General features: G+C 40.9%; 1 protein-coding gene across 3 annotated transcripts in view; it reads right to left on the reverse strand.

Moving 5' to 3' along the window:
- Positions 1-6,104: 6,104 nt before the first annotated feature.
- Positions 6,105-14,770, reverse strand: part of pawr (PRKC, apoptosis, WT1, regulator) — a 70,080-nt gene continuing 61,414 nt past the window's right edge. For all 3 annotated transcript variants that reach the window (XM_082510489.1, XM_082510488.1, XM_082510487.1), the window contains exons 6-7: positions 13,109-13,213; positions 6,105-9,563 (exon numbers count right to left, since the gene is read on the reverse strand). In XM_082510489.1, coding sequence (XP_082366615.1) covers positions 9,477-9,563; positions 13,109-13,213 — 192 coding nt within the window. In that variant the 3' untranslated portion in view covers positions 6,105-9,476. The remainder of the gene's footprint in view (positions 9,564-13,108; positions 13,214-14,770) is intronic.

The raw sequence follows: 14,770 nt of genomic DNA on the forward strand, positions 1-14,770 counted from the left end.
TATAGATATATTACAATATATATTAGCAATAATATAGATATGTGAGTATATTACAGAAATGGGTCTATTATGGTATGTTATAATGTACACGGTATGAAGTATGTTGTGAATATTCTATAACTATAAGTATGTACAGGCTGTAGTGAGTACAAGCTATGTACAGGATATGAACAGGATATAAATATGAAAAACTATACAGAATATGAAATAAATAACTTTACAGAATTTGAGATATACAGCTATACAGAAATGGGAACTATGCAAGTTGTAAACAGTTGTAGGATTAAAGATTATCGAATGTACAGAATGATTATTTACACAGAGCTATACAGTAGTGCAGTTAAGATAAGTGAGGGTGTAGATCGTTTCTACAGAGGCTATATAAAGTGCTAGTGGTTGTGAGTGGTGGTTCAGTCCATGTTATTATTGTGTTTGAGGGTACAGTTGTCCATTGTGTGTGTGTGTATGTTCAGTCCATGTGTTAACGTGGGTCAGATGTCAGGAGGCAGAGTTCAGGAGTCTGACAGCTGTGGGGAAGAAGCTGTTCCGGTACCTGGTGGTCTTAGTCCGGAGGCTCCTGTGGCGCCTCCCAGAGGGCAGGAGGGTGAAGAGTCCATGTGATGGGTGACTGGGGTCTTTGATGATTTTCCCAGCCCTTTTCAGACACCGCTTCCTGTAGATGTCTTTTATGGCAGGAAGTGGTGCTCCGGCGATGCGCTGGGCAGTTTTCACGACCCTCTGCAACGCCTTCCGGTCCGAGGCAGAGCAGTTCCCGTACCAGACTGTTATACAGTTGGTCAGGATGCTCTCGATGGTGCAGCGATAGAAGTTCACCAGGATGTCTGAGGACAGGTGGTTCTTCCTCAGAGTCCTCAAGAAGAAGAGGCGCTGGTGAGCCTTCTTGACCAGCTTGGAGCAGTTGGTCGTCCAGGTGAGATCCTCGGAGATGTGGACTCCCAGGAACTTGAAGCTGCTCACACGCTCCACAGCCGTCCCCTTAATGTGGATGGGTGGATGTGGGTCAGCATTCCTCCTGTAGTCCACGATGAGCTCCTTGGTCTTCTCGGTGTTAAGCAGCAGGTTGTTTGTGTCGCACCACTCAGCCAGATGATCCACCTCCTCCCTGTAGGCGGCCTCATCGTTGTCACTGATGAGGCCAATCACCGTGGTGTCATCTGCAAACTTAATGATGGTGTTGGAACCATCAGCAGGTCTGCAGTCGTGGGTGAAGAGGGAGTAGAGGAAAGGGCTCATCACGCAGCCTTGTGGTACACCGGTGTTCATTGTGATGGTAGATGAGCAGCGGTTATCCAGCCGGACATGTTGGGGGCGGTTGGTCAGGAAGTCCAGTAACCATTTGCAGATGAGGGAACTGATACCCAGGTCTGTCAGTTTCCTGATGAGTTGTGAGGGGTGGATTGTATTGAACGCTGAACTGAAGTCTATAAACAGCATTCTGGCGTAGGTGTTGTTGTTGTCCAGGTGTGAGAGGACAGAGTGCAGTGCGATGGAGACTGCATCCTCTGTGCTCCTGTTCTGGCGGTATGCGAATTGGTGGGGGTCCAGGGTGGGGGGGAGACAGGATTTGAAGTGTGCTAGGACCAGTCGCTCTAAGCACTTAGTGATGATGGGGGTGAGTGCTACTGGGCGGTAATCATTGAGGCAAGATGGGTTGGAGTTTTTGGGTATCGGGACGATGGAGGTGGATTTGAAGCAGGCCGGTACCACAGCGTGGGCCAAGGACAGATTGAATATGTCTGTGAGCACTCCTGCAAGCTCCCCAGAACACGCTCTGAGAACACGCCCGGGGATGCCATCAGGGCCTGCAGCCTTGTGGACATTGATCCTGCTCAGCACCGCTCCTACATCGGTGGGGGAGAGAGTCAGAGGTTGGTGGTCTGGCGTCATGTCTGCTTTGGTTGTGGTTGTGGGGTTCTCTCGCTCAAAACGAGCATAAAAGTTGTTGAGCTCGTTGAGGAAGGAGACATCAGAGGATGCGGGGGAGGGTTTGGTGGTCCTGTAGTCTGTAAGCATGGGAATGTGAGCTTTCTATCTCTAGGAAACATAGAAGACGGTTGCTGCACAACCAGAGCAACTAGCTGTCTGCTACTAACAGATGGACAATGAATGAAATGCCTCATATATGGATGGGGAAAATTTCTCCTGAGGTTCACCCATGCTTACTTTAAAGTATTCGCTACAAAACAGGCTGCCTGGGTGCAAGTTTATCTCACTGGTTGACCAGGCAACTATATGCCAAAATGCCAGTCTGATCTGTGGTTGTTTGCTGTGTGTCTTCCCCTCTTTCCTTCCTACCCTTCACTGCTTCACTCAACTACCAAATAACGTCAAAAAGTCTAAAATGAATCTTACATAAGTTATGTATCATGACTATCCACACAACATCAGTGACCAGAAGTATGTACTATAAGAAGTATACATATAAATTACTACTCTGTTAATCAGAACTTACATTTAATCGCTTGGGGCTTTGCTAATGTATCCATGGTTAGTAGCTGTGGACTAAAAGAAAGATGGATGATACATACACCAATCATCGTGGCAGGTCAACTGATATCAGATATTCGATAACAAGTAAGTTGTAGTTAACTATATTCAGATTACTTTGTTCCGTAAAGACAGTAGTTCAGGAAGAAATACCAACGTTAAAGCCAACTGAACAGCTTTGTATAAGGAGAGAAGTGTAGGACAGAAGATGAGACAAAATTATAGAAGGCAAACCAACTGAAATGTAAGCTGAGAGAGCAAAGGACAGGGCAGAATATGGGTTTGTAGTGCCATCTCAAAAAGACATCTGCTTTTAGGATAATGGGCTTCGAGGGGTAGACAGAAGTCATTTTGGTAAGAGACTGATTTAGATGACGGCTGCAGTGATAAAAATAGGCCGCACGGATTGGCTTTATAGCAGCTGATAATGTAATTGGTGCCGGAAAAAGTAAAAATAATTTGTCAAAATTTAATACAACGACCTGAATATAGAATATAGCTATTCAATAGTAATATAGCTGATAATATATTGCATTATCATAATAGTGTTATATAATTATTTCACGCTAATAACATAATCATTTTCTTAATTTCTGATTACTCTAATTGCCCCACATTATTCAGCTGGGCCCACTCTATTGGTTGATAAAAATCTATTATGGTGACTCATCGACAGAAAAAAAAATCTAATTTGTCCTCTACTAGGACAACATTTCCTCAGATAATTAAAGACTAAAATAAAACATCCAAAGTAATGTAATTTTTCAAGGCCTGATGAGCTAAATTATGCCATTTGGTAAATGTCATGCCTTTGGACTGTCATTAGTTGATTTCTTTGCATTTGTGAACTGTGTTTGTATCTCATTGACTTTTTACAGGGGATTTCAACAAAGGGCATCTCCACATGCACTCCAGGTATTAGGAGACGTGCATGCGAGACGTCTGAATTTTAGTTCTTGCAGTTTTCCTGCTATCTGCCGTGCCGCGTGACTTCAAAGACGCGCTTTCACAGAGGCGTGATGGTGAAACCGGCTTGAAAGGGGCAGTGAGAGACTGTGCCTTCAGCTGGAAGTGCAGACTGACGTTAGATTTGGACGGACAGTCTGGATGCAATAATTTCAACAAGGACACTTCAATTTGAATACTGGCTTTAAGGTGTCACATCAGACATCACTTAGTTTGGAGATAATGAGGTGTAAAAGGTGCATGGGTAGGCACAAGTCACTTTCAGGCTGCTGGTTGAGAAAATGGGTTGCTGTGATAAAGCGGACTAGGAGGAATAGCAAGAGGAAATTGCAAAAATATGTCCTGTATCATTTTATCTGTCCGTTCTCACTTTTTTCTGGCATCCTGACCCCTGCCATCCTCTGTGCGGATGAATGCTTCCTTACACTGTGGACCCTGGAGATTGAGGAGATTGGCCAGAGAACCCAGAGCATGAAACCAACTGATAATGAAATATGGCTGGGTTTCTTCAAGAACAAGATAAGGCCTGCTTCTCATCTCTGTCCCCGCTATCAGCCTCTCAAGATCTAATGCGATCCGTGGAAGAGGATGTGCCTATTTAAAGCTGTACATACAATACAAGCACATGAACGTATGATTATTAACATGATACATGGAAAGTTGCATCTAAAGTTGTGAATCTAAAAACATACACAATTCAAGCCAGCTGTCATTTCAACAATGTGAATCAATGTGAATCATTGTCTTTTGGTTGATTAACCTGTAACTTATGTCAGTGCTACCATTCCAATGACCTGAAAATGACTTTATGCATCTTTAAAATAAAAGTGGTACCTTTTGTGGCTAGTGTTGCAGCAGATACATTTTGCTTAACAGTGTGAGTCATGCAGCATCTGACCAAATGGCAGTATATACTGCACTGGAATGAAGAACATGTTCCATTACCAATAGAGCTGGGGTTCCCATAGTTTCTATGACCATGGGTGGATTTAGAAAGCTGGCAATGGTCATTTCTGGACATTAGAGTCAAAACTGATAATGCGTTTCTCTATTTGAATGATATAAACTCTTTATATCTTCTTCATCTTTCCTTGTCATGCTTGTAGGTTGTATGAAATGCTACACCCTGGCCACAGAACAAGAACTTATGTGGAATCACATAAAGAAGTAGCGCAGGCCATCATACTTTTAAAAACGGCACCAACCAGAGGAGAAAACTGAGGGCTGAAACACTAACGCTATTCGTTTTGAGCATGGCTTCTATGTCAGAGAACGCCATGTTTAGCTAGCTTGATTGTTAGCTATGCGTTAGCAAGCTACTGTAGTGAGGTAAGGCATTTAAAACAATACAGCGTTGACATATAGCCAATATAAACACTATATTTTTTGGTGTCTGTTTTAGCTAACTTCCATATTCAAATATCAGTTATAGGCTAGACCATTTTTTTTAAATGGTGACCAAAAGTGCAGTAATAGCATCTTGCAGATGCTATACTAGCTCATGCATTATTGTCTGTATCCACTTTTGTTCTTAAAGACTCAGTTCAGCAGGTTGCAGAAGTGTACTACAGAGTTTTTGCTATGCTCAACTTATTCCCCGTGTTATAGAAAAGGAGACACCTGGATAGGATTCAATGCAATTAAAAAGCAGTGTTTCCCTTAAAATGTGCACTGTATTTTTTCAGTAGGCTGAAGTGAGCTGTTGCTCTAACATCACTGATTTTCTCATACCTCAGGCACTATTAAGTGATGAAGGCAAAAGCTGGAGCGCATTTTGATAAGTCTTTAAATGTTGTTTTGAATATACTGTTATTTACCTTCTTTAATACCAGGAAAGCAATATGGCCACAATTTAACACCTAGAGTTACCTGGTTACTACAGTAGGTTTGTATAACGGCAACATCCCAGGCATTTATTCATTTTTAGCCATTCTACAAGATAGCCACATTGCCTTTCTCCAAATGTTGCTGACGTAACAACATTTCCTTGCAAAACTCCAAAACAAAAAACAAGATCTATACAAAGACCTGCTGACAAGCCATTTCCCCCCCCCACAGTGTAATTTACTGAGTGACAATAAGACAGAAAGAATTCTGATGCTGTCTGAACTCTAGTGGAGGTCTGACAGTACTGCTGAGAGCAGACTAAAAGCTTATTGTGACAAACCAAAGGCAGTTATGAATTGTCTGTGCCCTCTGTGACTATTCCAAACGACAAACCCTAAAAGTTTCCATAAAAATGCTAATATGGATTATAAAGAGAGCCTCCAGCACTTTCCGTCAGCTGAAAGAGGCTATTATCTAGAAATTTAGTTGACATTAGTCCTAATATGGTTCCTGTATAGATTTTTTTCCCTCTTAAACTGTCAGTAGGTGAGGGAATTTCAACGGTAACAGCGTTTCAACAGTATAATAAGTTGTGTGTGGTTGATGGCGGTTTTCGTGTTCCAGCCACATCTAGGTTGATGATTGGCATGTTGAATCATCATCAGCCCTGTGTGTGTGTGTGTGTGTGTGTGTGTACTAAAAGCAGAGGAACTGAACTCCCCGCCACCGTCACATTGCATTACCGACTCAGTGGCACGGTATCATCACATCAAATTAGTCTTAATGAACACAAGCGAGTCGACTGAGGAGAGAGATAATCAAACTTTTATTAAATGACTTAATCTTCTGTACATGCATAATGCAGTGGAAAGAGAGATGGGTCTGTGGTGTCTGTCTACGTGGGGATGATCTTTACCCCAAAACATGTGAATGTATGTGGAAGCAGTGAGCCTAAAGATCATTTGCCACAGCGCATGAGATCACCGTGCACCTCCTCGCTGGGAGAGGAGCGGCTAAATAAAATAATAAAGTAAAATTATGCTACCATCAAAGCCTGTTCCCTTGAGTAAACAAAAGAGATGCATTTCAAACAGTATGCTCCTTCAGTTCATTTGGTTATCATACAAAAAGAAAATGCACTATAACTCACTCCATGCATTCTAGAAGGCAGAAAAACAGAAGTAAAATATGGAGTTACTTCTGTGTTATTAAACAGCAGGTTTACAATAAAGAAACTGTAAATATTAGACCTAAAATAGTTTAGGTGCAAGTAAAATTTATCATTTAAAATATTATTCCAAATGTACTGTTTACAAAAGCAGAAGCTTTGCTTACCGTTGACCTGAATCTCACGGGTCTGAGCTACAAAGAAATATGCAAGACACTTTCAAAGTAAAAGTTGTGCCATCCATCCATCCATCCATTTTCATCCGCTTTGTCCGGGGCCGGGTCGCGGGGGCAGCAGCCTAAGCAAAGAGGCCCAGACCTCCCTCTCCCCAGCCACCTCCTCCAGCTTATCCGGGGGAATACCAAGGCGTTCCCAGGCCAGCCGAGAGATATAATCTCTCCAGCGTGTCCTGGGTCTGCCCCGGGGCCTCCTCCCGGTGGGACATACCTGGAACACCTCACCCAGGAGGCGCCCAGGGGGCATCCTTGTCAGATGCCCGAACCACCTCAGCTGGCTCCTTTCGATGTGGAGCAGCAGCTGCTCTACTCTGAGCCCCTCCCGGATGGCCGAACTTCTCACCCTATCTCTAAGGGAGAGGCCAGCCACCCTTCGGAGGAAGCTCATTTCTGCCGCTTGTATCCGCGATCTCGTTCTTTCGGTCACTACCCACAGCTCGTGGCCATAGGTGAGGGTAGGGACGTAGATCGACCGGTAAATTGAGAGCTTCGCTTTTACACTCAGCTCCCTCTTCACCACGACGGACCGGTGCAGCGTCCGCATTACTGCAGCTGCAGCCCCAATCCGTCTGTCGATCTCCGACAGACGGTTGTGCCTTATTGCCGAAATCGACATGTTTCAAAAGGCTTAACTTTTATTCTAAGGCAAACGGTCTCCATTTCCAGTTTGTTTCACAACCGCTCTGCGAGTAGCTAGCAAATATTTGCAGATAACTCCTCTTCCAAGCAAACTACAGGGAACTACAGAATTCTGCTAGTGACCGAAGCAATTGCAAGGTTTTTTTTTTTAGTGTAGCAACATAATTCCTTGTGACAAATTTCACAAGACCTAACAGGCAACCTCCCACAACCACTTGCCAACCAGTCAGGAAATACCAATTTTTCTCTAGTTACTAGCCGTTCATCGACTGGTCTCTAGGCCTGTGTGACTGGGGCCTAAATAATGCTGCCCTACTAAGTGGCAACCAAAATATATGAGAGCCTATTTTTTCCACATTTTATTAATGTACAGTGCCAGCCAATCGTTGCGTCTAAAAAGGTTACACACCCGGTCAGCATTCACATATAGCAGCAACCCTCTTCGTCTCTATGACAGGAAGTTGTGAAGAGTAAGGTGGAAAATAAGATCTCGATCTCACTGCATTAATCACGCAGTACTTGGACCTAGAAAATTAATGGTTTTACATCCACTCTATCAGATGAAAGTGACACATAGCCAGAACATTACATGGCTATATTCATTTAGACAGGTTTGTGGACTTTAAAGGAGAAACGATTGCTGGTGCTAGCTTTAGCCACACTCAGCTAACTGATCTAATATGTTGAAGTCAAGCCAGAAAGTGTTACATTTAGCACATTTTTAAAATATAGTCAGATTGCTGGAGAATATAAAGATTTTCAAATGCATCTTCAAATACTTTATTATTCTGATTTTTCCCCCCTCATATTTAAGTGACGAGTAAAATTAGATGCCGGGAACATCCCTGGTAAAGAGCACTGATACTCTGTTTTCCAAAAAATAGAAAATCAGTGAACATTTGTATCGTCTCAACTTCAGTACTTCAAACTTAGCATTCAATATCAATTGCTGCCAATTCATACAGCTCATTATAAAACAGCAGTCTACATGGAACAGGTCAGATGTAGCATCTTTGCTATGAAACTTTTGAATAAGCAAAACTTTTGAATTCATAAACAACTTTTAGATTTCCAAAAACGTTGGATTTACAAAGACGTTTTTCTTGCAAGAAAACATTTTGATCACAGTGTCTTCAGTTTTGCTCTCACAATTTTCAAAACTGCCAATTAATTCTGTTTAAACCGCATATTAAAGGCTCAGAACACTCAGTACTAAACATCTATTAAATATCACAAAGGCTGAACTTGTAAACAAGAGCAAAATATTTTTTAAGAAAATGAATCCACATATATGATAGACAAGGATTTTACCCAAAGACGTTTCATAAGTGTCAGCTATAATACTCAAGATGTCGACACTGAAATGAGTAAAGCATTTTATTGATATTATTTTTAAACTGATTGTTTAAATGGGATATATTCAAAATGCAAATTTTTTGCAGATTAGCACTTGTGGGATTAAGATGTACCAAAAAGTTATTGGAAGAAAGTAAATCTGGCACCAGTGTCCATTAATAAAGCACCAGGCTTTAACCATTTAAAAAAAAAAAAAAAAATCTCACATGCATTGCAAGGCACTATGCCCACTTTGGCTGCTGATACTGTAGCACTAATTATATTGGATTTGGTCCTAAACAGCAGCACTGCACTGGCTTCAGACACAATTCAAACATTGCAACAATGGAAATCTTTTTCAGTTTACCTGTGTGAGTATTGGGTGTAGTTTGTGGAGATGTTTGAAAAGACTTTGTGTGCGCTTGTTTTTGTAGCACATACATTCAATGTATTTTAGCATCTTTTTTTTTTTTTAATGTCCTTATCAGAAATGAAAAAAAATTAACAATCTAAATGGCCTATATACAATACATTTACATATAATATGTATAGGATAACCGAAAATCCCCACCACTCAGTTCAGCTTTCACAACAATTGGAATAATCCTCCTCAGATAGGAGGGATGCATTTTAAGGCTGTGCGCCTCAGATGACAGCTGATTTACAGTCTCACTCTAACAGACAAAAGACACAGATTCAAACACAAAAGGTGACCCTGCTGGACTTGACCCAGAGCAGGAGGCTGGTTTGGAGAGGGGAGACGACAGAGTTGCTGGGCTGTTGTGCCGGATCTGGTTCTACCTCGTCAGCTGGCCTACCACTTTCAGCAGAGTCTTGTTCTCTTGTTTGAGTTGCTCGTTCTCATCTTCGATGTCATCCAGGTCCTGTGAAAAGGGCACAACACACACATATCTCTCTGTTTAGTTCCATCAGGACCCATTTAACCACATAAATATTCAAGACCCTGCCTCTATACCGCTGAGAGGCCTGATCAGGTTGTGGAGTGTTCGTCTGAGAGTTAAAATGAGCATTGCTTGCTGCCAGGTCCCCCCCCCCCCTCCCCTCCCCTTCCATTTGGGCTGCCTTGATAGCAACAAATTAGACATTAACAGCTTCAATTAGTTGCAAATGAGAGAAGCTCTAAGTTGCCACAGCGCTGTCTCATCAAAGTGACACTCCTCATTTTCGGTTTCTTCCATCACCGGCCATGATTGCATGACTGTTGGGAATGAGCTGAACAACACTTGGAGGGACTTAAAAAGTCAAATTAAGCAGGTCACAGGTTTACAACACAGCTTGCTGTCTCTGCGGCAAAAAAGGGACGTAAAGACTAACGTAAGGTGAGACACTAACAAGAGAGAGGTGGGGTTTGGTTCCCTTCTTTTGCACCAAGATGCAGATAACTTGATCTGCCGCTCACAAACGGGGTGGGAGGGGTGACTGTTGTTGTGAATTGGCGTCACATAGATACAGTTGATTTCAATTTTATTAGCAAATTTAAGACATTTGAAGACTTTAAAGACTCAAAAACATTATAGCTGTCACCTGTCTGTCAGATGCCTGTAACACATAGCTGCTTCCAGAGAAGAATCTTCAAAAGTTTAATGTAGACACTACAATCACCTAAAGAATCTAGTGCTGCATTAAGTAACAACTCTATACTGAGTAATAGTGATAAGCAAGTAAAAAGCTGTTTGCTAAGAATATTGTATCAACTTAGAAAAAGAAAAAAAGGACAATTATTGCAGATTTAACCTTTAGGAAATATAAAAGCTCTTTTGCTTTCTCATTAGATGAGCCCATCAGTATTTACTGTGTAAGCTTTCACCGAACACTCTGCAAGACTCTCTTTTCAAACCATATCAGTGGGGAGAAAGACGTCCAGCAGTTGAGCTTTATCTTTTCTTTCTCTCCCAAATAAACTTCTACAGTGACTGAGGGTTCAATTTTACTCTGCAGAGACGCCGACTGGATCAACTCTTATCTCCTGCTATAACATCAGGCCCTGCAGGAGCCTCTCTCAGGGACGTTTCTGATGGCTCGCTGCCTGCATTAACCATCCTTGGATAAATCACTTCTCTTATGGCCAACCTCTCCTATATGTGATGCTATCAGTATGATGCTTCCTGTATATTGTGCTCTTTTTGGGGTTTGCAGTGTGTTTGATAATGACAAAAGCATTTAGATAATAAGCAAGCAAGAAAAATGTACACCATTTTCCACCCACCAGACTCGTGATCCAGAAAACACAGTAAAAAGCTGCAAGTACAGAAGGTTTGGAGAGGTTTCACTACGGATATAAAGCCATCAGCCAACATGTTTCTCACCCTGCGTGCAGCATGAGGTGAAAGAAGGGGGAGAGAAAAAAAACAAAAAACACACTCCAACCCATCAAGCCAAATGTGAAAGCACACCTGACCCCTGCTATTGGGTTCACTTTAGTGTGAAATGATCAGACTGTTATAGTTATGAGATCTGTCAAAAGCTCTTCTCACGATAATTGCAGCAGCAGCACTTATTATCGCTCGTCTTGCCATTCTCATGTCTTAACTGATCTTCCTGAGGGAGAACTGTTTAGTTCCTTTTTTCAGTGAGAAATGGGTGTTTTTTGTCTTTGTAAACACTCAATATTATCACCTCATCTACAAATGTGTTTTAACCCGATTTGAATCTCCTCTTAATAACCGTTCAGCCTATATAAGAGTTCATATTTTATTGACTTTGATTATTTTTGCCATGAAGATTTTACCAAAAACAGCATGCATCTCTTCATTGTTATTTCGAAATGGGCCTTAGTTTATGAAGTTACAATGAAATTCTTTTAACTAAACCCATTCTCATTCATAGTCATTCAAATACTACCACTTTGTCAATGCTACTGGGATTTCTGATGTAACCATAATGCATCTTGGCAATGACACCATGACACACACATGTACGCTACAGCAATATTAGTCTCCGTAAGCAAATATTCTCACAAAACATAAGACCATTTCAGAGTTTGTTAACATGTGACATCAAAATGCTCCATGAAGGAAGACCAAGCTTCCAAATCTGAAAAGTTGGGAGTGAAAGTAGTAGTCATTATTATTTCTTCTGCTTTGCTCGTCACACAGTGTTGCAGCTAAAGAAGAGTGATTCCAGAGTGTACATTGGATATAGTAAGATCACCCACTGGGTCTTATTCTTATGAACTCTCAAAGTTAATAGACAGTCACTGCTATGCTGTTTATTTTTTAGAGCCAGATGTTACCTTAATGAGATGAGAAGTTGTGGATTGCCTAAGGTTACTAAAGTTAGTGAGCTTAGTTAGCAAGCTACCTTTGTAAACTGCCTAGATGCAAAACACAGACATACACCTACTAATAAGGTCAAAGTAAGAGTGAAATAAAATACTAGAAGTGTATTTGGAAAGATTGTTCCAAACAACTAAACAGCATGCCATAATATTAATTATATTATCAACCAATGGACTGTTATCCAAACATAATTAAGCCTTATACATTCCTGTGTGGTGTCTATGTAGTAGACTGGTTATCAAGCAACATGAAAAGCAACTCAATAATTAAGATAAATCTGTAATCAACAAAGTTAACCCAGAGGTGTAAGGTGAACTTCAATTTCATTTTTGAATGTGGAGCCCAACTGTGAAAGTCACTTTATAATAAATGGTTGCTGATTGTAATACCACAGTGATTGGCTGAAATTGGCTAGGTTGTAATTTACTGTTCATCTAGTTTGGCCCATGGCTGCATTTTACTGTTTTGATTTGACTGTTAAATGACACAGTAAAAAAAATCACTTTGGAAGTTTCAATTCAAAGGGGTTTGAACTGCAAAGGCCCAGTTCAGACTCGTTCTCCAGAAAGGTCCAAAAAAAACCCATGATGCAGATAAAGAGCGTGAACACAGCTGTTAAAAGTAATTTTCAGTGGACTTCATCATTTCTTTCTTTTTTGCTGTATTCAACAAAAACTACTTGCATAAACCGAATGAAAGAAGCCAAAGAGGACTGCTTATCCTTCACTGTTCATCCAAGACGACTCAAATTTAGGCTGACAAAAAAAACAGCTCAGTGGTGACACCATGATTGACGAATCAGTTACATATGAACCTACCTGCCACACGGAGCAACAAATTTTAATACTTTCAACTACTTGTGTTTCAGAGTGTTTAAATTGCAAATTACAGTAAGTTCCCCCCATTGTGTTTCAAGTTATATAAATTCAAAACTAAAAAAGTATGTTTATGTCCAGCTTCTGATAGACTGCAAGAATAATCAGTGTAGAAAAACACATAGCTATTACACGCAAGGCCAGTAAAATGCCAGATGATGATTACAGCCCCCACAAGACGCCCACGCATGCAAACACAAAGGAACACTCAAAATATCAGACATCAGAGCAGAAAATTATGTAGGCTGTGCTCACTTGGTTCAGCAAGTCGATTTCCTCCTTCAGCTTCCCAATGAGATCATCTTTGTCCTGGTAGGCTTTCAGCAACCTGGCGTTCTCCTGACGCTCTCTGGCCAGCTCCTGAAAATGCACACAGATTGCACACATAGCTACATGAAAGGCAAATATTTTCACAAAGAAACAGTGCGTGGAATCTGCATTAAGGTGTACCAGGAAATCTGCCCTGTAATTAGTTTAGCTACACAAGATTTGGAATTTCATACATCGAAACAGTTGCCCTGGAGCATTGCTGTCTGAAGGGGAAAACAAAATGAAGTTAATCAAGATAAATACAACCCGAATCCAGTAAATTGGGAAAGATTGCAATGATGCAAATCTCTAAACTCATATTTATTCACAGTAGAACATAGAAAACATATCAAGTGATTAAAAACGAGACATTTTAGTGTTTCCAGAAATATATTAGTTCATTTTGATGATGAAAATGATCTTTTAAAAAAAAAAAAAAGTTAGGACAGGGGCAACAAAAGGCTGGAAAACTAAGGGTTGCTAAAATGAAACTGCTTTCTTTTGGTGCAGTGGGGACCTAGGTTCACTAACATAGGTTTTCATAGGTGATTCTGAGCCCATGCAGCGATTTTGCATGGCTATTTTTAAAGCAGCAGCACCTGCGGACTCACAGTTTATGGCCAATGCATACAGAGATTACTCTGGATTCTTAGACTCAGACTTTAATGATATTATGAAACTCTCTTAGCACCCTTTGCATGTTCTCCCTGCGCCTGGGTGAGTTCTCTCTGGGTATTCAAGCTTACCCTCACACTCCAAAGGTATACTTGTTAGGTTAATTAGTGATTCTAAATTGGGTGTCGGGAGCGAATGAGAGTACGAATGATTGTCTCTCTGTCAGCTCTGGCTACCAGCCAGATTGCACCATGCCTCTTGCCCTGTCATACAGCTTGGATCGGGCTCCAGCACACCTGCAATCCTGAACTGCACGGGCAAAGAATAAAACAGAGGGGGTGGATTTTTTTTTAAAGTTGATGAACTATTTCATCAGAGCCACTCATAAAACTGAATTCCTTCCACTCATGAAAAACTCCCAGGGATGCTCCTTTTATACCTAATCACATTACTAATTAACTTTATTTGTTGCCAGATGTTGCACAACTCTCAGCTTTTTTTTTTCTCTCTTTTTTTTTTTTAAATTGTATTTTTAAAATCAGTTTCTGAAAAACATGCGACTGCTTTTTATTTGGATCTTACAAAGGCAAAAGTGTAGAGTAAAAGTAAAAGTGAAGCAGCTACATTTACCAGTTATAAAAAAAGGAAACGAAACGAGCCTCTGCACTGGTCTACTGAAAGAGATTACTTTATTCAAACCATATTTTTACTAGCAGAAACATTTGGTATTAAAAAGGCGTCAAGAACAGTCAACTGCATTGACTTTTTGTAAGATGACATTTTTCCAATAATGTATGTAATTTTCTATTTCCCACTTCCACAGACTCTTCAAAAACCCACAATAATAAATCCACGCAGACTGTCAGTGAACAATGCATTAATAGTTTCTTTTATATAGTACTTTTGTGTTATTTTCAAATTGTACTTAAAAGCCAGTGTGTTCTTGTCCGCCTCCTCTAACAGCCACAGTGAAATAATGGATATTGTGCCTTC

This window comes from Aulonocara stuartgranti (assembly GCF_965226115.1).
Source record: "Aulonocara stuartgranti genome assembly, chromosome: 17".
In the NCBI taxonomy this organism is placed as follows: Eukaryota; Metazoa; Chordata; class Actinopteri; order Cichliformes; family Cichlidae; genus Aulonocara; species Aulonocara stuartgranti.